The 26265-nt window shown below is 42.9% G+C and overlaps 2 protein-coding genes across 3 annotated transcripts in view; one reads left to right on the top strand and one right to left on the bottom strand.

The window, feature by feature from the left end:
• IFT38 (intraflagellar transport 38) overlaps window positions 1-19548 on the top strand; it is a 175602-nt gene extending 156054 nt beyond the window's left edge. The window contains exons 10-13 of one of the 2 annotated variants that reach the window (XM_089659975.1): window positions 10051-10164; window positions 14803-14846; window positions 18788-18844; window positions 19217-19548. In XM_089659975.1, coding sequence (XP_089516101.1) covers window positions 10051-10164; window positions 14803-14846; window positions 18788-18844; window positions 19217-19393 — 392 coding nt within the window. In that variant the 3' untranslated portion in view covers window positions 19394-19548. The remainder of the gene's footprint in view (window positions 1-10050; window positions 10165-14802; window positions 14847-18787; window positions 18845-19216) is intronic. The other variant, XM_089659974.1, reaches the window with a different exon arrangement.
• A 3654-nt stretch (window positions 19549-23202) lies between these two features.
• NLRC3 (NLR family CARD domain containing 3) overlaps window positions 23203-26265 on the bottom strand; it is a 43890-nt gene continuing 40827 nt past the window's right edge. Inside the window, exon 18 of the mRNA XM_089659991.1 lies at window positions 23203-25468. Within this exon, the coding sequence (XP_089516117.1) occupies window positions 25378-25468 (91 nt within the window). The 3' untranslated portion in view covers window positions 23203-25377. The remainder of the gene's footprint in view (window positions 25469-26265) is intronic.

The following is a 26265-nucleotide window of genomic DNA, read 5'->3' as shown; positions in this document are numbered from 1 at the left end:
AGGGTTGGTGTCACCCGGTGCGGTAACATGTGTGTCACCCCTCCAAAGAGGAAAGAGCAGTGCCAGTGTAGCGGTAAAATGAGTATCCCGTGAAGATATGTATCCCCTGAAGCAACTGCGCATGTGCCGGTTTCAGGCCGAAGAAGCTGATCTCCGACTTTAGCACAGAGCTGCCACAGTTAACCCCTTACAGGCTGCAAACCACTGAAGCTGATCCCGTGGATCACTATGGGTTGCAAGATCAATTAACCCTGTATATATATCAGTTAAACCTATACGGGGTTAACTGATCTTGCAACCCATGGTGATCTGCGGGATCAGCTTCAGTGGTTTGCAGCCTGTAAGGGGTTAACTGTGGCAGCTCTGCTAAAGTCGGAGATTGGCAATTGGCTTCTTCAGCCTGAAACCGGCACATGAGCAGTTGCTTCAGGGGATACATATCTTCATGGGATACTCATTTTACCGCTACACCGGGGGCAGCTGTCACTGTTCCGGGAATCCAGGAATCACCCCAATAACTGGCCAGGACCTTCACAGAGCCAAGAAGCTCTGCTGGCATCCTGCTCCTGCACCCCCTGTGATGGTGTCACCCTGTGCAGTCCGCATCCCCGTAGGGACGCCACTGGTCCCATTCAAAAGTTTTACACACACTAGTTGAGTTTCAAATGAATATTCATACACAAATTCTCAGTACATTGGATGAATGTCTTTTGAAAGTACTTCAGAATTATGTTTACTTTTAACATTCGATCTTGGAGAATAGACAATAGAACCACACTCACTGTCAGAATTTCGTTAGTTTGATAAAAAAATTTCCATCCTGCTGCTTCTACTTTGCTCATCACTTGGGTTACAAAACGAATGTCCATTTGACCCCATTAACAATTAGAAAATCGATCAAGTGTCCTCAAAACCTGGAATTCTGAAGAATATTTTACTAATGTATGGCCAACTTTAGAGGTACCGACTGAGTGACTGGAGAATGGCAGTGGGAGATGATAGTATGAGAAGAATTGATCCCCTGTTGGGGAAATGTCATCTTATTTCTTGTCCCAGCTAGAAGTTGGTCACTGGGACAGGAAGTAAAGAGAAATTCAGGAACATTTCAGCATTAGGTGCACGATTTTAGTAAATTGGGGAAGGCTAGAGCCTTTATCAACATTTTATTGCTACTTATGTTCTTGATGGAGATTTCTGCTCCAAACCTTGCTCTGGTGACGGTGTGCTCTGAATTGAGGGAAAACCTCTGCAGTCTGAGCCCATATAGTGATCCATTTTGGTTGAACCAAACTTTAGCTGCTCAAGAGGTAAAATTATAAAAGTATGTGTAAACATTTAATATAAGCTTTAAAGTGGTTCTAAAGTTATAACTTTTTTTTTTTTGGACCTTAATGCATTCCCTGCATTAAGGTAAAAAAAGTTTTAGCATTTGCTGTGTGCTCCTTCCCCCCTTCCTCCCTTCCTTTTCTCACCAAACACTTACCTGAGTCCTGTATAAATCTAGTGCTTGCCCGGCTGCATCTAGTCTCTCCTCTCTCCCTGCTTTCACACGCTTTGCCCAGGGAGCCATTGGCTTCTGCTGCTGTCAGTCAAATCCTGTGAGCAGGTGTTGGGGTGGAGCCGTGCTGCACTATATGTGTCTATAGATGCACACAGCCTGTGTCAGGAACAAGCTTGCACATCTGCCCCCATAGCAAGCAGCTTTCACATCTGCCCCCATAGCAAGCAGCTTTGCACATCTGCCCCCATAGCAAGCAGCTTTGCACATCTGCCCCCATAGCAAGCAGCTTTGCACATCTGCCCCCATAGCAAGCAGCTTTGCACATCTGCCCCCATAGCAAGCAGCTTGCACATCTGCCCCCATAGCAAGCAGCTTTGCACATCTGCCCCCATAGCAAGCAGCTTTGCACATCTGCCCCCATAGCAAGCAGCTTGCACATCTGCCCCCATAGCAAGCAGCTTGCACATCTGCCCCCATAGCAAGCAGCTTTGCACATCTGCCCCCATAGCAAGCAGCTTTGCACATCTGCCCCCATAGCAAGCAGCTTGCACATCTGCCCCCATAGCAAGCAGCTTGCTATAGGGGCAGAAACAGAAGTGGAAAGCGCCAGCAGGGGGAGTCGCAGAAGAGGAGGAAGGGGGCAGCTCTGTGAAATATTATTGCACAGCACAGAGCAGGTCAGTATAACATGTTTATTACGTTAATTTAAAAAAAAAAATCTGCCTTTACGTCTGCTTCAATGTAGCAATGGCATTTCAAATGTACTTTTCAATATTTTTACATCTACAGCTCTCAATAAAACAATACCCGGTAACCCTGCCATAAAGGTCTTTGTCAGGCATTTTCTGTTTTAAGGTGACAATGTTCCATCTCTGTCTCCCAGTTGTGTTCTTGAGTTGTCACCCTGTCAAACAGTCATCTGGTGGATATTACAAGTGGCTCTTTCAGAACATGTTTCACAGGCAAATATAACTGAATACTAATATTCATATGTATTTGATCCAGGGAATATCTGATTGCCTCTTGTGGGTCAGGAAGGATTTTTTTGTCCTCCACTGTCCTCCACATATTGTCCTCCACATATTGGATCATACTTTATTGGGGTTTTTGCCTTTTGGATCAACTGTGGGTATAGGATTGTGTGTGCGTTTTTTTGTTTTTTTTTTTAATCTGTGGGTTGAAGTGGATGGACTTGTATCTTTTTTTTAAGCAAACTAACTATGTAATTGTATGTAACTGTTGTCACCATCAAAAAACTAAGAAAAGCCCTGCATCTATTGCTGAAATGCATGGAAGGAAATGGCTCTGAATACCACAGTGGTACATCACGTCATGGCCATGGTGTTGAGCATGCAGTGACCCACAGAGTTTCTCCATGAAGCATGTCACTCCATGAAGCATGCAGATCGCAGTGCACATTTGTGAAGTAAATGGCTGCTTTTTGAATGGAACTCTAAATGTAATTTAGTTAGGGTGTACATCGGCTACAGTATGGAGTTATGACCATGCTTTCTACCACATTTCATATTACCTGTTTATTCTTGCAGCATACGCGTGAAAAATGCACAATAATGCATTTGGTGCCTTTTTTTCTTACTTGTTCTTTTTATAGAACACCTGAAAAAAAATGTAGTTAACCCTTTGAGGACCAAGGGACGTATTTGTCCCATGTTTTTAATTGCGTTTATCATCTGATTAAGAACTTAAAACTCTTTTTTTTTTTTTTTTGGTTTGAGTCAAAATATTAGTTCTTATCAACAAACAACAAATGGATCTAGCTTTTTGCCAATTATTTCATGAAATGGCTTAGTTACAGCAACTGAAGTGTACGAACTTTAAAAACAAAAAAAATGTATTCTTTTGGCGTTCCAAAATCTTACGGTCCTCAAAGGGTTAACCCTTTTAAGGGTTACCTTAAAAGCTGAGGAGCTTTTAAGGTAAAAAAAAAATTAAAGCGGAGCTCCACTCAAAACTGTAGCTGCTGACTTTTAATAAAGAGACATTCACCTGTCCCAGGATCCAGCGATGTGCACACCCGAGCTGCTCCTTCCCTTGGTCTTCTGTCCCCAGCGCTGGCATCTCAACTGTGGGCACCTGACTGTGACAGCTTGCAGCTTCACAGTCAGGTGCCCACTGCGCATGTGCGAGATGCGCTGCACATTGTGCATGGTTCTGCAGTTTTCTGGGACTTGTCACATGTTCCAGAAGACTGTGGTAAGGGAGGAGAACTTCCACTTCCGATCACCTAGGGGGTCGGAGCAGAAGTGGGAGTGGGCGCCTGTCAAAATTAGGTACACCTCAAAAAGTGCCATTTGAGGAAGGGGGAGGAGGAAGCCTTAAAGCAGAACTTCACCTTTTGGCTCCGCTTTAATTACTTTCAGAGCATGCAGAAACAGTATGGATCAAAACTAGAGGAAAATAATATTCTGTGTTTTCATGCCTCTCTCAGGCTAGTCATATTGTCACTTTTTATTTTAAACCATCAGAAATGTGAGGTGAAGATATGAAGGGAAGAAAACAGATGAGGATGCAGGACTAGAATAGGGGAGAGAGGCATCTAGTCCTCTGGAAGTCGCCATTGTCTGTCAGCGACAACATCCATGATAGATGAGACATGACGATAAGATGAAATGACCATTGTAGCTCCCAAGGACATCCAGGAGTCAGCACAGACCTAGAGACCGGAGAGTCGAGACGAATATCGGTCTAGTCTAAAAAGATTGGAATATTTCAGAGTTTTCCATAAAGCTGATATGAATGGCAAAACGTAGCCAAGATTTGCATGGTAACAGTCGACATGACAAAATCACATTCATGTCAATGGACTTACAGAACATATTTTTCTTGTCAATAATATTTGAGTTTTCAACAATATACAGGACAGCAACAGAGATAATGCAGTCTTATGCTGTGCTGAAAATACAAATGTGTGTATGGCAGGCCTCACATGGCTATTGTTCAGCATAACGAGATAAGATATCAGTCTGTTCCAGCATTCAGAAGGTGCACTAGAAATAAAAATCCCAGGGATATCTCATCCTGGACCTGGGGGTTAGGGGCAGAATTACTTTAGAGAGATGTAGCCCCTGTGGTGGGCAATCAGAAAACAGGAGAGGAACAGTATCTAGTTAAGATCAGCAAAGGGAATGAAGGAGAAGGCATAGCAGGGAATTGGGTAGGTAGAGGAAGAGGGGGAAGGAGTAGCCGGTGCTCATTGGAATGGGCTGAGAAGATATTTATATCCCTTGCATGGTTATCATATTCACATAAACCATCTCCTGTATTTGGCAGGTGGGTTCACAGCAGGTTATGTTGGCAGACAGGAATACGTAGAAACTACTTCCTCCCATTGGCTTCTCTTCACATGACTGGTCCCCTATAGATGCTTCACTTCACTGTCCGGCCTGTTGCAGCTCTCTGATGTCATCATGTACAATGCAGGACCAGCAGTCCTACATAATATGGGAGGACCGCAAGGGCCTACCCCCCAACCTGGAGTGCCGGACAGCAGAGGAGAGTGTCGGCTGGTAGGGGAGCGAAAATTAAGGTAGGTCTTTAGACTCATTCCCAAAAACAAATAAGCATTTAACCCATGCAGTGCAGAGGGGACCTCACTGCATGGGTACATTTAAAGGCAGCCCGGAGTTGGACTTTAAAAATTAAAAAACAAAAGGCAAAATTATGTAATATTTTAGGAAAAAACACATACATCTGAATTGCTTCACCTGAAAACAACAAAAGTATATTTTCTCTTCTTTTTACAAGATACGGCTTGATTTGACAACTTAAGGTAGTGACGTCTCTTTAACCCCTTTTCTACTAGGGTGCATCTTTAAATGGTGGATTGAAGGCCCATTATTTACTTGATGCTGTTTATAAAAGGCAATGGATTAATAACCGTTGTGTGGATAATCCACCTTCTAACCTCTGTATATTGAGCCATCATTAAAAGGCTTGCTACTCGCAGACATTGTATGAAGCCGATTCAAGGAGCAGGACACCATGTCATTGAGTCATTTGGAATTGGCTGAGGTCATTCTGCACATGCAGCACTGCCACATGAGTGACGCATTCAGGACTGACTTGTAAACATCATTTATGTGTGTAATCATAGGCAACATTTTTGATTTTTACATGCCGCCCCTGGACAGCGGCCAATCGTGTCCTTTTATTCTGTACATATGTAGTTGTAGCACAAAGATTACATGTGTACAGACAACTTTTTACACAGGATCTTGTTCAAAGCTCCTGCATAGATGAATACAGATTGTGAATTATGCCTTAATCTCCTCAGCATGTCCACAAAATGGCTAACAGGCGAAGCAAGGAGCATTGAATGCTGGGACTTGCGGACTATAGAAGAGCACTTCTTGTGTATTTATTGCTCCACAGCAGCTTTGATGGCCTGTTAGTAATAATGTAAGTGGCCACCATTTTGGTTGATTTTAGCAACAAACCTAAATTGAGCAGACCGTGGAAAAATCTTAGTTTATGCGGGAAAAAATGTATACTATTTAGTAATTCTAATTTATAAGTGTGCTCATACATAGTTACATAGTTACATAGTTAGTCTAGCTGAAAAAAGACAAAAGTCCATCCAGTTCAACCAAAAAAAAAAGTTTTAATCCTATACCCACAGTTGATCCAGAGGAAGGCAAAAAAAAAACAACAGCAAAGCATGATCCAATTTGCTCCTGCAGGGGTAATAATTCCTCCCTGATCCCCCGAGAGGCAATCAGATATTCCCTGGATAAACTTTACCTATAAATGTTATATCCAGTTATATTCTGTGTATCCAAGAAAGAATCCAGGACTTTTTTAAAGCAATCCACTGAGCTGGCCAGAACCAACTCTTGCGGGAGTCTATTCCACATTTTCACAGCTCTTACTGTGAAGAAACCTTTCCGCGTTTGGAGATTAAATTTCCTCCAGACATAGAGTGCCCCCTTGTCCTCTGGGATGACCTCAGGGTGAATAACTTGATACCGAGTTCACTATATGAACCACTGATGTATTTATACATGGAGAGCATATCACCCCTTATGTATTATACATGGAGATCATATTCCCCTTATGTATTATACATGTGATCATATCCCCCCTTATGTATTATACATGGTGATCATATCCCCCTTATGTATTATACATGGAGATCATATCCCCCCTTATGTATTTTACATGGAGATCATATCCCCCCTTATGTATTATACATGGAGATCATATCCCCCCTTATGTATTATACATGGAGATCATATCCCCCCTTATGTATAATACATGGTGATCATATCCCCCCTTATGTATAATACATGGTGATCATACCCCCCCTTATGTATTATACATGGATATCATATCCCCCTTATGTATTATACATGGAGATCATATCCCCCCTTATGTATTATACATGGTGATCATATCCCCCCCTTATGTATAATACATGGTGATCATACCCCCCCTTATGTATTATACATGGAGATCATATCCCCCCTTATGTATTATACATGGTGATCATATCCCCCCTTATGTATTATACATGGAGATCATATCCCCCCTTATGTATTATACATGGAGATCATATCCCCCCTTATGTATAATACATGGTGATCATATCCCCCCTTATGTATAATACATGGTGATCATACCCCCCCTTATGTATTATACATGGATATCATATCCCCCTTATGTATTATACATGGAGATCATATCCCCCCTTATGTATTATACATGGTGATCATATCCCCCCCTTATGTATAATACATGGTGATCATACCCCCCCTTATGTATTATACATGGAGATCATATCCCCCCTTATGTATTATACATGGTGATCATATCCCCCCTTATGTATTATACATGGAGATCATATCCCCCCTTATGTATTATACATGGAGATCATATCCCCCTTATGTATTATACATGGAGATCATATCCCCCCTTATGTATTATACATGGAGATCATATCCCCCCTTATGTATTATACATGGATATCATATCCCCCTTATGTATTATACATGGAGATCATATCCCCCCTTATGTATTATACATGGTGATCATATCCCCCCCTTATGTATAATACATGGTGATCATACCCCCCCTTATGTATTATACATGGAGATCATATCCCCCCTTATGTATTATACATGGTGATCATATCCCCCCTTATGTATTATACATGGAGATCATATCCCCCCTTATGTATTATACATGGAGATCATATCCCCCCTTATGTATTATACATGGAGATCATATCCCCCCTTATGTACAGATGAGACCAAGATCAACTTGTACCAGAGTGATGGGAAGAGAAGAGTATGGAGAAGGAAAGGAATTGCTCGTGATCCTAACCATACCACCTCATCAGTGAAGCATGGTGGTGGTAGTGTCATGTATGGCTGCCAATGGAACTGCTTCTCTTGTATTTATTGATGATGTGACTGCTGACAAAAGCAGCAGGATGAATTCTGAAGTGTTTCGGGAATATTATCTGCTCATATTCAGCCAAATGCTTCAGAACTCATTGGACGTTGCTTCACAGTGCAGATGGACAATGACCCAAAGCATACTGCAAAAGCAACCAAAGAGTTTTTTAAGGGAAAGAAGTGGAATGTTATGCAATGGCCAAGTCAATCACCTGACCTGAATCCGATTGAGCATGCATTTCACTTGCTGAAGACAAAACTGAAGGGAAAATGCCCCAAGAACAAGCAGGAACTGAAGACAGTTGCAGTAGAGGCCTGGCAGAGCATCACCAGGGATGAAACCCAGCGTCTGGTGATGTCTATGCGTTCCAGACTTCAGGCTGTAATTGACTGCAAAGGATTTGCAAAAAAGTATTAAAAAGTGAAAGTTTGATTTATGATTATTATTCTGTCCCATTACTTTTGGTCCCTTAACAAGTGGGAGGCACATATGCAAACTGTTGTAATTCCTACACCGTTCACCTGATTTGGATGTAAATACCCTCAAATTAAAGCTGACAGTCTGCAGTTAAAGCACATCTTGATCGTTTCATTTCAAATCCATTGTGGTGGTGTATAGAGCCAAAAATGTTAGAATTGTGTTGATGTCCCAATATTTATGGACCTGACTGTAGATGCCCAATTAAACAGTGCATTGAGGTCGGCTTGTAAGTTGAAGACATCATGTAAGGACAGTATTCCACTACACAGCTTGGTGTCATCTGCAAGCACTGAAATGAGACTTGTAATCCCAGACCCTATATCGTTTATAAATATAATTAAAAGTAAGGGTCCCAACACTGAACCTTGGGGTACACCACTAATGACCCCAGACCATTCAGAGTATGAATCATTAACCACTACTCTCTGAATACGATCTTTTAGCCAGTTTTCTATCCATTTACATACAGATTTTTCCAAGCCTTTAGACTTTACCTTACACATTAGCCATGTGTGGGGAACTGTGTCAAACGCTTTTGCAAAGTCCAAGTATACCACATCCACCGCCACCCCTCTGTCCAAGTATACCACGTCCACCGCCACCCCTCTGTCCAAGTATACCACATCCACCGCCACCCCACTGTCCAAGTATACCATGTCCATGTCCACCCCTCTGTCCAAGTATACCACGTCCACCGCCACCCCTCTGTCCAAGTATACCACGTCCACATCCACCTCTCTGTCCAAGTATACCACGTCCACATCCACCTCTCTGTCCAAGTATACCACGTCCACATCCACCTCTCTGTCCAAGTATACCACGCCCACCTCCACCCCTCTGTCCATGTATACCACATTCACTGCCACCCCGCTGTCCAAGTATACCACGTCCACCACCACCCCTCTGTCCAAGTATACCACATCCACTGCCACCCCTCTGTCCAAGTATACCACGTCCACCACCACCCCTCTGTCCAAGTATACCACATCCACCACCACCCCTCTGTCCAAGTATACCACGTCCACCACCACCCCTCTGTCCAAGTATACCACATCCACTGCCACCCCTCTGTCCAAGTATACCACGTCCACCACCACCCCTCTGTCCAAGTATACCACATCCACTGCCACCCCTCTGTCCAAGTATACCACGTCCACCACCACCCCTCTGTCCAAGTATACCACATCCACCACCACCCCTCTGTCCAAGTATACCACGTCCACCACCACCCCTCTGTCCAAGTATACCACATCCACTGCCACCCCTCTGTCCAAGTATACCACGTCCACCACCACCCCTCTGTCCAAGTATACCACATCCACTGCCACCCCTCTGTCCAAGTATACCACATCCACTGCCACCCCTCTGTCCAAGTATACCACGTCCACCACCACCCCTCTGTCCAAGTATACCACATACAATAAACACAAAGCCTTTAAGGTTAACATCCACATTTTCCAGTCTGGATTTTCTTAAACATTTTTGTTGGAAGTGAATTGCTTATCACATTCATAGAGGCCAGGTTTATGCCTTAGAGGCAGAATTATGATGTAGAACTCTATGTGGAAGCAGCTGCCATTCGCAGCTACATTTAAGTTGACACTATATTACCTCCCTGACACCTCACGTATCTTTCTTTTTCACACAACCAGACAGCAATGATGATTCGGACAGCGATATCCAGGAGGACGACGGCTCTGATGATATGGAGGATGATGACAGGATACCAGGGAAGATACAGACGGGGGGGAGGATGATGTTTCAAGGTGTGTATAATGTGAACATGTCACACAGCAACACTCATAGAGGGAGAACAAATACTAGATTAACATACTAACTATGTATTACCTAGCCTAGAGGCAGCTGTGGTCTCCTGATCTGCAGTGACATCGATGTTACATAAAGGTGTTTTATACTTGGCATCTGCTCCCACTGCCGTTCCTGACAAACTGTTCATTTAGAATAGGTATACTTAACCTCCCTAGCGGTCTGATTTTTTCAGATTTTTGGTGCTAAAAGCGGTACCATTATTTGCATGGAAATATGTAGTTTTTTTATTTTAGGCCTGTCATTTTTAGGAATAACTCACTGAAATCTGTCCGAACAAGAGTCTAGTAAACATCCCGGGTATGATAAAATTTGAAACACGAAATCATAAATTATAATTTAATAAATAATCATAAAAAATAATAATATAATAATAAATGTAATTCAATAATATAATCAAACCAAAAACACTGAAATTTGAAATAGACCGCCAAGTTCGCACATCGCTGAGCAAAGTCGCAGAATCGTTTTCAGTGTCTGATGATGAATTTCCCCACAAATCATCACTCAATTCTGCAAGTGGTTCTGATTTACTATCGCTGTTCTCTAGCCGGTCTAAAACCGCTTTTGACCTAAAGGGACGCTTTTTGGATGCCATGGACTTTTCTCAGTTTCCAGGCAGAAAGAACAGACAAAATGCAGGCAGGGCGCCGGACAAAGCACTCGGGACAAAATGTATGTGAAATGGGTTGAAACAGCAATGTTTTACTATGTAAAATTTGTTTGGAAAAAAATGAAATTTTTTAAAATTTTCAAATTTCCCGCCGCCGGCGGCGGCACCCGTACGTCCCGACGTCACAGGGACCGGAACACAGAAGCCGGATGCCGGCATCGGCCGGAGGAGATGGCCGGGGTTTCTGCAGGGGACACATCGCGGGAGCGAAGGACAAGGTAAGTGCTGCAGGGACTCCCTATGCAGCGCCGCATGGTAAGCCCGAGTGTAGGTACTGACATTTTACCCCGAGCTACACTCGGGAATACCGCTAGGGAGGTTAAAGAGGTTTTATACTTTCAGTAAGAACCTCAGAAGCTTCTGTTATGACACGAACACCAAACACCATCAGCACCATTTGTTTCCCTCTACCCAAAACAGCAAATCTGGTTGGTAGTAAATGATTTTGCTAACTCAGGTGGGCCTTTCCTGCTTTTATATTTATTGCAGCTCTCGGTTCTCCTGCATCCATATTCCTGCCAGAGCACACACGCTGGATCCAGCTATAATGGATAATTACCATACCACGCTAAGGTCAGTGGACGAGTACTGGCGGGCACAGATCATATGCTCTTGTTGGAATACAGGCTGTGGGAGGACTGAGTGCCACAAGACAGGAATACTGCTCATCACTGGCTACCGGACAGCTAGGTGGACTTTGTTTTCCTGCATCTGAGGTTTGTAAGTCATGGGCATTTTATTATATTTATTTATGTAACAACAGCACATCACAAATACACAAAGCCAGCTACAACTAGTGAGCCTTTTGTGCTCCAGATAATAATTGTATTTTTCATTCACCTGTTTTAATCCCAACTGTCTATATGTTAAACACAAGCTCTTAGCATGACTTGTAGTCATACTGTTCCTTATAGGACTAGTTATGATGATGATTCTAACAGTCTGGCAGAGGGGATATGGGGATGTATTGGGCATTAAATTGGGTGTCTTTAAAAAGAGGTTAAGAACTATTTAAAGAGATCTTTACCTGACATAAAAAAGTGCATCAGGTGTCAATGCTGCTTAACCCCTTCACGCCTAAGGGTAAAACAAATCTAAATGCCTAAGCACAATTCTGCAATGTTGACATGTGTTAATGAAACCGTACATATCATCACAACTACTTTGTACATCCAGTTGGATTATACCTTGGTTTTTTCAGGACAAATTGGGCTTTCATTTGGTGATAAATGGTAATGGATATCTCCTGATTTGCTTTTTATTATCAAAGGAAAACTGGCCCAAAATAGTAAAAAAAAAAATTTTTTTTAGTTAGCTGTATGTTTCTTGTTACAGCCATAACCTACCACCAAAAAAACAACCCAAAATAAATTCTCCAGCTCTTGACGATCTCAGTGATACCATATATGTCTATGTTATTTGTTGTTTGTACCCGTAGCACAACCCAGAAACAATAGTGCGCATTTTGTTTTTGTCTTTTTTTTTTTTACCTAAAACACACTGACATTGACACTAACTGACACTGATACCAATTTTTTTTTTAAATCCTGACCTTTTACTCTGACCTTTGACCCTTATCTTGACCCAAACGCTAACCCTGGCACTGAACTAGATCAAACCTTGATCTAGGTATTTTTCCTTATTTTTTATTTTATTTTTTAATATTTATTTATTTATCTTTTTTTTTTTTTTATTTCACAAAATTTTTTTTTCTCTCTATGCCAGGAGTTAGAGAGATACAATGTATCTCTCTTCTTCATTCATAGAGAGAAAAAACAAGGGGGCCGGGCTGTACAGTGACTGATCAATGTGATAGCCAATCAGAGGCTATCACAGCGTTCATGTGACCTGGAATCGGGAGTCCCAGGTCCCGATCGTTAGAACGGGACCCGGGGCTCTCAGTGACACTGCGTTTTTTGTGCTGGGAGCGCGCCGCTAGGCGCGCTCCCAGCACAAAGACAGGTACGCAAATATGCGGCCCCACGGAAAAAAGCCCAGTTCCGTGAGGCCACATATTTGTGTGACGTCGGCGTCAAGGGGTTAAGTGCAGGCACCTTATGCAAGTACTGGGTTAGTCTTCAAACCAATTCTTGTGTCCCTGTGGGAGCCCCTTGGATCCCAGACACAGACTGCATATACAGCCTCAACATACGGCTCCTATCTGAGCCCTCTCTTCCAAGGTATACCTGCTTAAGATACACTGGTTTTTCTGCAAAATCACTATGTCAGTGTTATTAGTTTTCTTTAAAGCCAAACTCCAGCTTTACTTTCAGTCTTGCACAGTTGTACAGACTCCTCTCCTGTGATGAAATTACTTACTCTGATTTCACTGTACACTGAGAGCTTCTTGCAGTGTGCATTTGAAGCTTCAGCAAGTCAGCCTTTCCCTGGCCTACTTCTTCCATTCATTGGCTTTCAGTTCTTTCTTTTCAATAGTGTTTGTTTTTTTCATAAGAAATAATTTACAAGCCGGTACAGAAAAATATACATCTATTTTTTTTCCCCCGGCTTTCAGTTCTTTCAATCGTGGAAGCCCAGCATTACATGTAGGCATTACCTGGGGCAGTCTGCCTAGGAAATCATTTGCCTGAAGACTGACATCCACTCATCAACTCTTTTTTATATTTGTGCAAGGGGCATCAAACCAGGACTTTTGAGTTCATATAATAAAAGAACAAATTTCAAGGAGTGGAATCTGCATTTATTTTTCTACATACTCCCCTGCTACATTTGTACACTCATTCCAGCATTTAACTAATGCCTGAAAAGCTATGGCATAGAAAGATTTGTCAGTACGCCTGAACCATCCTAGGACAGCCTGCTTCATCATCGGCGCTGAAATGCTGACCTCTGAGGAACTCTTAGGGGTCCAAACAGATGGAAATCTGTTCCAGGTCCGGGATGTAAAGGGGATGTGGCAATACCTCCCAGCCGAGTTGCTGTAATGTACATGTAGTGCGGTGAGCAGTATGGGCTTGTGAGTTGTCTTGGAGAAACAGGACGTCCTTAGTGATCAGTGCAGACTTCAGTTCTTCTGTGCCGGTGAAAAGCGGAAAGCTGTCTTGGTACCCAGTTTTTGCAAATGTTTATGAATGATTGTGTTCACGGTTCCCATGGAAAGATTGGCCCCTTGTGCACTTTCAGGACAGATTATGCTTCGATTATCCAGGATCAGGCGTTCGACGCAGTGAATGTTCTTAAGAATGACTGCTGTGGGCTGGGAACCACCATAGCCGGGATAGTCACTGATGGACGTACAGCCATCTCTGAAACGTTTACACCATTCAAATGTCTTACTGTGGCTGAGCGTCTCATCACCGCACTGTGCGTCACGTCTTCTGTAGATATCCGCGGGTTTTACGCCTTCGTTCACAAGATACGTCATCATCACACGCTGTTCCATGCATGCAGTAACACTGTTGTCTGCCATCTTGATTAACGGTGTCTGGACTGGCCCGCGACATGTGCGCCCCCTATCAATGATAGGACACACTTGCCACTTACTACTGCATGTAGGACCGCCATGCTAGCATCCCTTTTTATATCTGTAAAATTAAATGTTCTGGTTTGACTTGAATGCCCCTCTTATAACTTCTACCAAGAGCCAGCCCGCTGCTTGCATCTGGACTGAGGGCCAGTACTGAGGCAGGGTGCTGTGATGATTTCAAGAAGCTATATAGGTAGCCATAATCTGCCTGCATAGCATAACAAAGCACAGAGACCCAGTGATAACGTGACTGGGTCTACAGTAAGGTATGTTGATAGGGCTTTATGTAGAATGTCAATATTCAGGGAGAGAGGAGCCAAGGAAGGTAGACTACAGGAAGATTAAACTTCAGCTTTAACCATTTGAGTGTTCAGATTGCATATTGGTGGATCTGTAATATAATTTGTGTTTCTACAGGAAACATGGTTTCGGGAAAAATGCTTGGCGGAGACAGTGATGAGGTACGTGTCATTTAAACACAGCAAATTTTGGACAGTCGTAGCCCATTAGCCATTTACAAAAGGAAAGACAAATTACAGTTAAATGGACATTATTTATTTTCTTAGTTACCTTTAAAAAAAAAAATAATTGGTCTTTTTGTCATTCTGTGTGTACGTATTGTGTGTTATTACTGTCATCTAGTGGCTGATCAGGTTACTTCATACATGTTTAACTAAGAGGCTCTAAAGCGGGCGATTGTGGTCGACAGCGGGGAGCCGACGGATCGTAACCACGACTCTGCCTCCCCCCAGCCTCTGCCGCTCTCATGTTTACTGCAGAGCAGAGAGCAGGAGGTAGCATAGTACTGGATGGAGGGTCGGGGTGGAAGCTACCTCAGTGATTGGCTGCTAGGCGGTTCTAGCAACCAATCACAAGCTTGGTATTATGAAATGCGGCAGCTCCTGCTTTCCTCCCAGCACTACACTATGCTGTCTCCTGATCACAGTTCTGCTGTACACACATCGGCAGGTAGTGTGTACAGTGTAAAGTGCTACTGATTCTGTTGAGGGGGGGGGTGGGGGGGGCTACAATAGGGAGGGATTGTGATGATAAGTAGACTGCTTTGGCATATGGGGAGGCAGAGGACACTGCTTTTGTGTGTGTGTGTGGGGGGGGGGGGTAGACACTACAGTGGGGAGAGTGATGTGAAGGGAGTAGAGGACATTGTTTTGGGGGGAACACTACTGGGAGGGGGCTTGGGGCAGGGGACAGTACAGTGGGGGGAGTGATGTGAAGGGAGCAGAGGACATTGTTTTGGGGGGAACACTACTGGGAGGGGGCTTGGGGAAAGGGGCAGGGGACAGTACAGTGGGGAGAGTGATGTGAAGGGAGCAGAGGACATTGTTTTGGGGGGAACACTACTGGGGAAGGGGGGTTTGGGGCAGGGGACAGTATAGTGGGGGGAGCGATGTGAAGGGAGCAGAGGACATTGTTTTGGGGGGGAACACTACTGGGGGGGCTTGGGGCAGGGGACAGTACAGTGGGGGGAGTGATGTGAAGGGAGCAGAGGACATTGTTTTGGGGGGAACACTACTGGGAGGGGGCTTGGGGAAAGGGGCAGGGGACAGTACAGTGGGGAGAGTGATGTGAAGGGAGCAGAGGACATTGTTTTGGGGGGAACACTACTGGGGAAGGGGGGTTTGGGGCAGGGGACAGTATAGTGGGGGGAGCGATGTGAAGGGAGCAGAGGACATTGTTTTGGGGGGAACACTACTGGGGAAGGGGGGCTTGGGGCAGGGGACAGTATAGTGGGGGGAGTGATGTGAAGGGAGCAGAGGACATTTTAATAGAATAGTTATTTGTGAGCCACCAGGAGTTAACTTACTCTATTATTAGTGTTAATTGTGTGCTTAAGTGAATATTTATTAAATATTGGATCGCCAGGCACTAATTACACCCTCTCTAGGTGTATGAAATTAAACTATGAAGTCTTATACTGTACCGCGCTCCAATATTATCAACCTTTTGTGATTAACCTTTTTTGGTTGTGTGAATTTCTTAATATACCACCTATAATCCAATCATTACTTACTTCTATGGTGCTTAAATATACAATTAACATAAATTAATTTATAAATATGAATTAAAAAATTATATGTGATTATATCAAATATTAATAAAAAATTAATGAAAAATTGGAATGTCAATTCTATGTGAATAAAATAATAAAAAATTAATAAAACATTAAAAAAAAAAAAAAAAAAAAAAAGGGAATGTCAATTATTTTCTTTGAATTTGAGATGGTGTTGTTATTCAATTTAGTTAATGTGATAAGTCTGTGTTGGCAGCTTGAACCTCTCCCTCGTCTCCTCTCCTCTCTCCTCAGCTCAGCTTTCTCAATTGTGCTTTCTTCACTGGCTGCTTTGTTTATTCCTCCATATACGGAACATGCAGAGAAGAGAAAAGAAACATAGTGTCTTATCCGGGATATAAGTGATTTATTGCTCTTTGATCTCCCACTCACATTGTGTAAATGTAAATAACGCTTTGCATACAATGTATCAAGATCGTGCTTCAGACAGCCTGGCTGATGTGTTTGCTTGCAGTAAATATACTCGCCGTTCCTCTGTGGATGCGTGATAACGTCACCGCCCCTCCCCTACGCGTTACGCTACAGGGACTCGTAGCTTCCTCTGGGGGATGTGGATTTTGAATAAATCACTTATATCCCGGATAAGACACTATGTTTCTTTTCCCTTCTCTGCATGTTCCGTATATGGAGGAATAAACAAAGCAGCCAGTGAAGAAAGTTGAATAACAACACCATCTCAAATTCAAAGAAAATAATTGACATTCCCTTTTTTTTTTTTTTTTTTTTTTTTTTAATGTTTTATTAATTTTTTATTATTTTATTCACATAGAATTGACATTCCAATTTTTCATTAATTTTTTATTAATATTTGTTATAATCACATATAATTTTTTAATTCATATTTATAAATTAATTTATGTTAATTGTATATTTAAGCACCATAGAAGTAAGTAATGATTGGATTATAGGTGGTATATTAAGAAATTCACACAACCAAAAAAGGTTAATCACAAAAGGTTGATAATATTGGAGCGCGGTACAGTATAAGAATTCAGAGCAGAGGACATTGTTTTGGGAGGAACACTACTGGGGGGGGGGGGCTTGGGGAAGGGGGCAGTACAGTGGGGGGGGGTGATGTGAAGGGAGCAGAGGACATTGTTTTGGGGGGAACACTACTGGGGGGGGGGGCTTGGGGAAGGGGGAACACTACTGGGGGGGGGGGCTTGGGGAAGGACGCAGTACAGTGGGGGGAGTGATGGGAAGGGAGCAGAGGACATTTTTTTGGGGGGAACACTGCTGGGGGGGACTTGGGGAAGGGGGCAGAGGGCAGTACAGTGGGGGAGGGGTGTGGGGTTGATGTGAAGCGGGGCAGAGGACACTACAATAGGGGCACTCACTAAAGAGGAGGAGCCAGGAGTGTCTGCAGAGGACCCTAGAAGAAAAGGATCCGGGCTGCTCTGTGAAAAACCATTGCACAGAGCAGGTAAGCATAGGCATGTTTATTATTTTATTTAAAAAGGGAACCTTTAATATCACTTTAAGAGGAAGCTACAAAATTGGTAAACACCATTCACTTGGACTTGGGTGGAAATCATCGTTCAGCCTCATTCAGAGCTTACATCATTGAACTGTAATGCAGGTGTTATGCTTCCAGGAACTTGGTTATTTTCAGCCATGTAACTTTCATTTTCAGGTCTAGTTGCTGACAATAATGGCAGGTAGTGTACTGAGCCTACATGTATAAACAAAGGCCAACACACCCAAAACTGTTTTAGGTGGAGTCTGGTGGGTGGAACTACCTACTGACTTTTTGAGGACTCCAGGCATGACATCTCCATGCATACAACTCCACCATGGAGCGCAGGCCTCCTTGTAATGGCCGTGTGCACAATTGGTGACCAAGGTCTGGCCACCAGAATTTCCTCATCACTGGCAGGAGCATTTGACCTCCTTCTGCCCTGCATTTGTCCAGCTTTTACTGAGTTTTGCACTCCCATAGACTTGTATTGGAATGAAAGCCTTCTTCCTCTGAACAAAAGCCAGACAACAGGGGCCATTGCTAATATGAAAGTTAAAGGTATTTTAACACACTGGCATCTACCAAACACTGAAATAACAGTTTGCGTTGGACTGACCTAAACAGACCCATTCCAGGTTGATTATAAAGACACAAATGAATGCAACTAGATACTCACACCAGATACAGTAACACAATGCATTTAATGATCTAATAGTAAGTACCTCAGACTGGAGAGGGAGGGACACGGCTGGGACAGACAGAACATGGAAGAAAGGTAAACATGGGCTTTAAATGATAGTTTTATCTCAATAGTTGGTTTTGCTTTTTTCCCGCGCTGTCAGTATGTGGAGGCGGGAGCCAGTCCTGCCGCAATACATAACCCTGAGGCCATCAGCGACAACAAGCAGGTTGGTACATGTTCTCCTGAATAGCTCCTCCCACAATCCTTCTCAGCACAGCAATTAGAAGCAAGCCATAAAGCTGCCTGCAGCAAGATGGGTATACTGCCTGTGCTGCCCATAGCTACCAATGAAATACCAGCTCTGTTTTGCTAGGCTGCAGAATGTTGTGGCCAGTTGATGGTTTTTCTCCCTTACCTTATTATAGATTTTCCAAAACCTTCACCCTGTATAGCCGTGGCCTGTCTGCATCCCACGTTCCCAAACTGGAATCTCCAACCATTGTAATTGTAGATGAAGGTCAATCTTTTGCATCATGGGAAATTTTCTCTTTGATGTGCCCATGTCCCCTGCTGTAATGTTGATGATGTCTTCTCACAGGATGGTCTGGATGACAGTGAAATGGATGTCGATGATGAAGATGAGGATGAAGAGGAGGAAGACGATGACGAAGAGGATGAGCTCATTAGGACGATGGGACCAAGAAAAGCGCTGGGCAGACCCAGCAGAAGGGTGCGACAAACCGAGTCATTTGTAGAGCATGACGATGACTTCTAGAGATGGCTGTCCCTACAGCAGTGCACAAATCTGCGTATATCGGCTGACAGATTAAGAAGTGTGTGTGTATATATTCCAATCTCTGCTGACATTCTACACATATACTTGTCAGAAGTATCAGTTATCAATCATTTAATAAACCAGTGATAACCACAGATGCAGGAATTGTTTCCTAGTTAGAAGGGCTGTGACATTGCACTAGTATAATGCACAATTGTATCTGATATTGAGTCCTGACAATAAGTGGTTTTCATCTTCTCTTCTTTACAGCAGCTGTTGCATTTTACTGAAGTGTACAGAAAAGGGAAGAAACTAAGAATGAACAGACCGTATGTAATCTAGAGCATGCTGTGTGCAGCTCATCTCTCTCCAGAGGTTGCAGCCTCCATTATTGGTGCCTGCCGGATCTGCTGTCAGTTTATCATTCCTTCAACAGTGTTCACCTAATCAATTCCCCAGGAGGTTGCTGTAATCATGGAAGTCAGAGCTCTCAGCAGGGAAATTATGTAGTATGACGTTGGATCATAACTGGTGGATCAGTGGTACTTGATGGTGAATTAGGAGGTGGGCTAGATGTTCCCCCATTGTTCATCCCTAGCTATGTTCTAGTGAGCCTAGAAACTGACAAGTGAACAAAGCTACTTAAATGGTCCTATCTAAGAAAAGACACCACAAGATACCCGCTATTACCGTACCTGATAAACAAAACAGCCTCTTATGTGCTCCTCTCTGATTTTGTTTCACCTTGCTGAACAAAATGGACCATTCTTCATGGCTAAGCCCCACCATTTACTATTCCTTGTGGAGACTGAAACTGTTTTATTTGTCAGTGGAATGGCAGTTGGAGGGTTTAGTCATGAACTCCAGGAAAACCAAGCCCCAGTAATGAAATTAAACTAATTCAGAGGGGGAGCTCACAATACCCTATGATTAGGTCCTGATGAGTGGGGCAAAATGCAACAGAGATGGGGCTCAGGAGGAACTCCATGCTGAGGCCATTCATATTCCTTTACACCTGTTGAGCTAGTGATATGCGGCGTCTCTCACCCCTCATAATTCAGAGGGGGGCACATATAACATTGGCGTATTATGGGGGTTTTTTTCTCTGTTGCAGGACATTTAATTTCTAAGATTTGAAATACAGTACCAGTTTATTATAATGTGTACTCCAGCAATAGGAATTGATAAGCGATTCTCCACATTTTAAAATCTTAGCCAAGCCAACAAAATGGCGGACTCCACAGATTAAAGTTGAAAGGCACACTGTCGTTATCCTGGCTATACTGTCATCATTTCAGAAGTCATGAAACATGCTGAAGTTTTAGTCTCAGCTGATAGTCGATCAGAAATGTGTATTACACAGACTTCCACTAAGGTGGAAGGTTAATTCACCGGATTGCTCAAGCTTGCGAGGGTGACAGTTTTATTAGGCTTCCCAACAAAGATGGTCGTGCGTCAAAATCCTCTCACCACACCCTTTGTGAGCCTCACAAATTGTGCTGCGCCTTGGATGGAATGGGAAGGTCTTGAGCACTTTGGTGTAGGCTCCAAAACTCCTCCTCCCAATGCTTTCTGGGATATTACTCCTCCACTCGCTCTCAGCAATGGTACCAGAAAAGGAGACCACCAATAGTGCTTTCATTCCATATAAAACCATCAATTACATAAGAAACAAATGAAGACCGGACTCTCTTTCCATTGGCACCTTTACTTCCTGATCAAATATGGCCGCATGTTCCACTGCGGACGCTCCAGAGGGCATTGCGAGGAGTTTTGGAGCCTGCATTGAAGGGCTTAAATAATAATTTATTTCAGGTACTTATATAGTGCCGTCAATTTACACAGCTCTTTATATATATATTGTACATTCACATCAGTCCCTAACCCTCAAGGGGTGTACAATCTAAGGTCCCTAGCTCACATTCATACATACACATACTAGGGCCAATTTAGACAGGGGCCTATTAACCTACCAGCATGTCTTTGGAGTTTGGGAGGAATCAAGAGTACCTGGAGGAAACCCACGCAGGCACAAGGAGAACATGCAAACTCCAGACAGGTGTTGCCGTGGTTGGAATTCGAACCAACGACCCTAGTACTGCCAGGTGGAAGTGCTAACCATTTAGCCACTGTGCTGCCCACCTTGCCCAGGCAAATTTAAACCGCTTCCCCACCGCCCTATAGCAGAACTACTAATACAGGACAGCAGGGCTGCACAAAATCACATATATATATATATACATGATTTTGCATTTCTGGGTAGGGGGCGCACGCATGCCAAACTACCAGCGCTACCATTGGCGGCTACAGATGTCAATCACCGGGTCCCAGCTGGAGATTCCCCGTCGGCGCCCGGCAATTGCCGAGGAACAGTGATGGGAGAGACCTGTGTGTAAACAACACGGATCTCGCCCCTGTCAGCACTGACAAGCTGCTTTGTATTGCTCTACTACACGGGTGTCAAACTGGCGGCCCTCCAGCTGTTGCCAAACTACAAGTCCCATGAGGCACTGCAAGATTGACCGTTACAAGCATGACTCCCAAAGGCAGAGGCATGATGGGACTTGTAGTTTGGCAACAGCTGGAGGGCCGCCAGTTTGATACCGCTGCACTACTACATAGTAAAACACACACAGCACACAGTTAACCCTTTGATCGCCCCAGATATTAACCATCTTGCCCAGTGTCATTAGTACAGTGTCAGTGCTTTTTATTAGCACTGATCACTGTATTAGTGTCATCGGGATGTCAGTGGCAGTTAGTTCCCCCCCAGTGTCAGAATGCCCGCCGCAGTAGGGCATAAGTCGCTGATCGCCGCCATTACTTGTTTAAAAAAATAAATAATTAAACACTCCAGTATCTTTACCGCCGTTTGTAGATGCCATAACTTTCACATAAACCAATTAATTTACATTGGGATTTTTTTTGTAGCAAAGATATGTAGTAGAATACATTTTGGCCTAAATTTTTGATGAAATTTGATTTTTTAAATTTTTTTACTGGACATGCAAAAGTAACAAATTTTGGTTTTTTTTCAAAATTGTCGGTCTTTTTTTGTTTATAGCGCAAAAAATAAAAAATGCACAGGTGATCAAATACCACCGAAAGAAAGCTCTATTTGTGGGAAAAAAGGACATAAATTTCATTTGGGTGCAGCGTTGCATGACCGCACAATTGTCAGTTAAAGTATTGCAGCGCCGCAGCGCAAAAAATGGCCTGGTCAGGAAGTGACTAACTGTCACTGACATCCCCAGTTACACTAAAACAGTGATCAGTGCTAATAAATAAATATATATATATACAGTACAGGTGATTTTGCGCATTTGTGCCACCCTGTAGACGTACTTCTGCTATAGGGCAGTTCTCTTTTTGTCTGTCAAACATACCATTGGAAACGTTTTATTATTCAGTATCTGATACTTGCAAAAAAATATTGATTGATCCTGCCAGAAATCTTGTCAAGTGAAAACTTCCTGGACTCTCTGCCAGTGCTGAATGTTTTCACATACAGTGTTCTCAGCTATGTCTGAAGGCTATAGAGCCTTATGTTATGAAACAGATCAAAAGGGAAGACATTCTGTAGTCCTTGCCCAGGGAGACAACGTACAGCAGGAAGGGCGAGTCACCCTAGGACAGGAAATGTGTTCCTAGGCGGAAAAAAAGAATACTAATGCAGTCACAACATCTAAAGACAACATATATTGCATTTTGTTCTTGGGTTGAAATGCGCTTGATTAGCAGGCTAACATATGGCTTTAAGACCTGAACTTTATGACTGGTGCATAAAAGGAAACAATAATTGACTTGGGTCAGTTTTACTTAACATTTAATGAATATTTACACATTTATAAGTCATTTGCATTAAATTGTGATTTTAGAAAAAAAAAAACATTTAAGGCCCACTTGTATCCAATTTTTTTTTTTTGGAAAGCATGGGGACAAGTTACACATTTTTGTCAGGTTTTTATATTTGACACCATATGGGGGAGATTTTGCCTGACTTCTTGCACCTGTGACACCGATCCAAAAAATGGGAAGGATGGTTATGACAGGAAGGTAGAGACAACAATAGAAACATTGTCAGAGGTTGTAATCCTTCACCAACTCCCGGTTCACATATATGCGGCCGTGTGGGCCACATTTTGAACGGGCACAAGAGCCCATTCATTTGAGAGGACTCCCATGCCCCGGGACACGCAGAGAAGAAGTCTCTGCACTTCTTTGGAAAACGCAGCCCACGCGGGAACCTCGGTTCCCAGTACGGTTCCGTTTTCCAGTGCGGGCAGCGTGCCATTAAAACTAATGCCACCCGCCCGCAGGTCTGCATTTCTCTGTGCGGGTGGTGCACGGATGTTCGTGCGGATCTGCAGCCGCACCACCCGCACAGATGTGAACCTAGGGTTACTGTACTAAAAACATGGTCCTGACTGGAGGTCAGGGGAAATCTCACCAATAAGGGCTCTTTTGCTCTGTACTCAAAACCAAAAAAGAAATTTTTCTGGCTAAAGATGAACCTTAAAAACACGGCTCCTTCATGATTCTGAGCGCTGTGGGCTTTCCAATAGGGCCGCCCTGCAGTAGCTGATCACTTTTGTTTTCTTTCTAACTGAAGGCAAACATTTTCTTTTTAGTTTTGGATAAAGTGTAGAGGTACTAGAGCACATATCGCTTTTTATTGCTGTCTGTGTCCCCATTAGGAAGATTCACCCTCTCTCTGTGTCCCAGTGATTGTAAACAGCGAAAGTGAAAGAAATTCCCATATTTTGAGTGGTTGCCAAGACTGGAACGGGGGAAATCTTCCAATGGAGACACTAGTTCTGGTAACAACCAGCAGTTTGCTATACTTCACTTCACTTTCCTCTCACTTCATGTTGTGGCCATGGGACAAGAAGTGAAGAGAAATCTCCCCAAATTGACACAACTGGCAAAAAAACCCAGCAAACTATCAAAATGAAAAAGATTGTTGCCTTCCGTTCTACTTTAAACTGTAAGGGTTTGAATGGGGCTGTAGGTTCTACAGTTCAATAGGCAGTTCAGTGATCTACATAATGAAAGTCACTGCTTCCTAAAATAGTATGGGGTTGTGGGGGAAAAAAAAACCTATACTCACCTAGGTGAATGCAGCATTGGTCCAATGTTGCATCTGACACCTGCTACTTCTAAGACAGAAAACTGAGTGATCAAAGACCACTGATCGCTCGGTTACCAGTCTTCACTGAGCAAAGAATCAGTGACTGTGAGCCATCGCCTCTCTTCTGCCCCTCCAGTGCTCGCTGGAGTGCTGGGCTGTGGGGGAAGGGGGGCTCAGGTTCTCAGCAGCATGCTGAGAGGCTGAGCTAGCTTGTTGGTCAGGCTTCTGGGTGGGTCCAACCATACGGGGATCATTTCAGAGCCTGGACCGGCTCTGTGATGTCAGCTGACAGCAGGATTTTGCCCATTGTTGACTGAAAACTGATCTGTAGAAGTAAGGCCAAAAAAAGCTTTGGCCATACTTCTCCTTTAAAGCTCAACTTCAGCCAATTTTTTTTTTTTAATTTTGGAGACTTGTTGGTCACACTTGGAAAGATTAACTACTGTCACGTTTTCATTGTTGTTCATGGAACCAATAGGGAGATTTAGTTTATTTCCTCTACTTGTAAAACAGGAAACAGTTGAAGGCAAGGAGTCTCCAAGGCTGACATAGAATATCCTGGAGCAGTTCTACCTCCCAGTTAGCCAGAATCTCCCAGAACAGCGCAAGTCCATGGCCAGCAGCGGCGTGCCAATTTTTGTGATAATGGATAGGAGTTCTGCCCTAATGTGGAAAATGATGGATTTACTGAATATTGCACTTAACAGATTGAGAATCTAACTCTATAATAGCACAGGCTGTGTTATTATCATAACCGTTCTTGTCTTTGATGAACTGCACTGCTCTCAGACCGATCATTTTACTGCAGTGCCGAACCTTGTACTGTACAAGCACTGCGCTGTCCTCTGGTCCTTCATATGGTCACCGTGCAGTTCGGAGCCTCATTCTTCAGGGTTTCCATTATCACTTTGGCACCAGAAGGCCCAATGTTGTTCCCCTGCAAACTATATAGCAAAAAAAAAAAACCCATAGTCACATTAACACATGATAAGTAAGAGGGAATTATAGAATGTAAAAATTCATATGGGTAAGACAGATAAATCCTCCCAGATCAGGCACTGCTTAAATTATTATTATTATTATACAGGATTTATATTATTATGAAGGATTTATTTATTATTATTATACAGGATTTATTTATTATTATTATTATACAGGATTTATTTATTATTATACAGGATTTATATATTATTATTATACAGGATTTATATATTATTATTATACAGGATTTATATATTATTATTATTATTATTATACAGGATTTATATAGCGCCAACAGTTTGCTCAGCGCTTTACAATATAACGGGAGACAATACAGCAACAATACAGTTCAATACAAGAGGGATAGGAGGGCCTGATCCTGGGAGCTTACAATCTAATTGAAAGACTATGTTAACCGTTTCAATACCGGGCAATTTTACACCTTCCTGCCCAGGCCATTTTTCAGGTTTCAGCGCTCTCACACTTTGAATGACAATTGCGCGGTCATACAACATTGTACCCAAACTAAAATTTTATCATTTTCTTCACACAACTAGAGCTTTCTTTTGGTGGTATTTAATCACCGCTGGGGTTTTTATTTTTTGCTAAATTAACAAAAAAAGACCAAAAATTTTGAAAAAAAAACACATTTTTCTTTGTTTCTGTTATAAAAGTTTACAAATAAATAATTGTTCTTCATAAATTTAGGCCGAGATGTATTCTGCTACATGTCTTTGGTGAAAATACCCCAAATTAAGAT

Source organism: Staurois parvus, unplaced genomic scaffold (assembly GCF_062004578.1).
Source record: "Staurois parvus isolate SC_StPar_1 unplaced genomic scaffold, SC_StPar_1.0 ptg001193l, whole genome shotgun sequence".
NCBI lineage: Eukaryota > Metazoa > Chordata > Amphibia > Anura > Ranidae > Staurois > Staurois parvus.
This window is presented reverse-complemented; position numbering and strand designations above follow the sequence as displayed.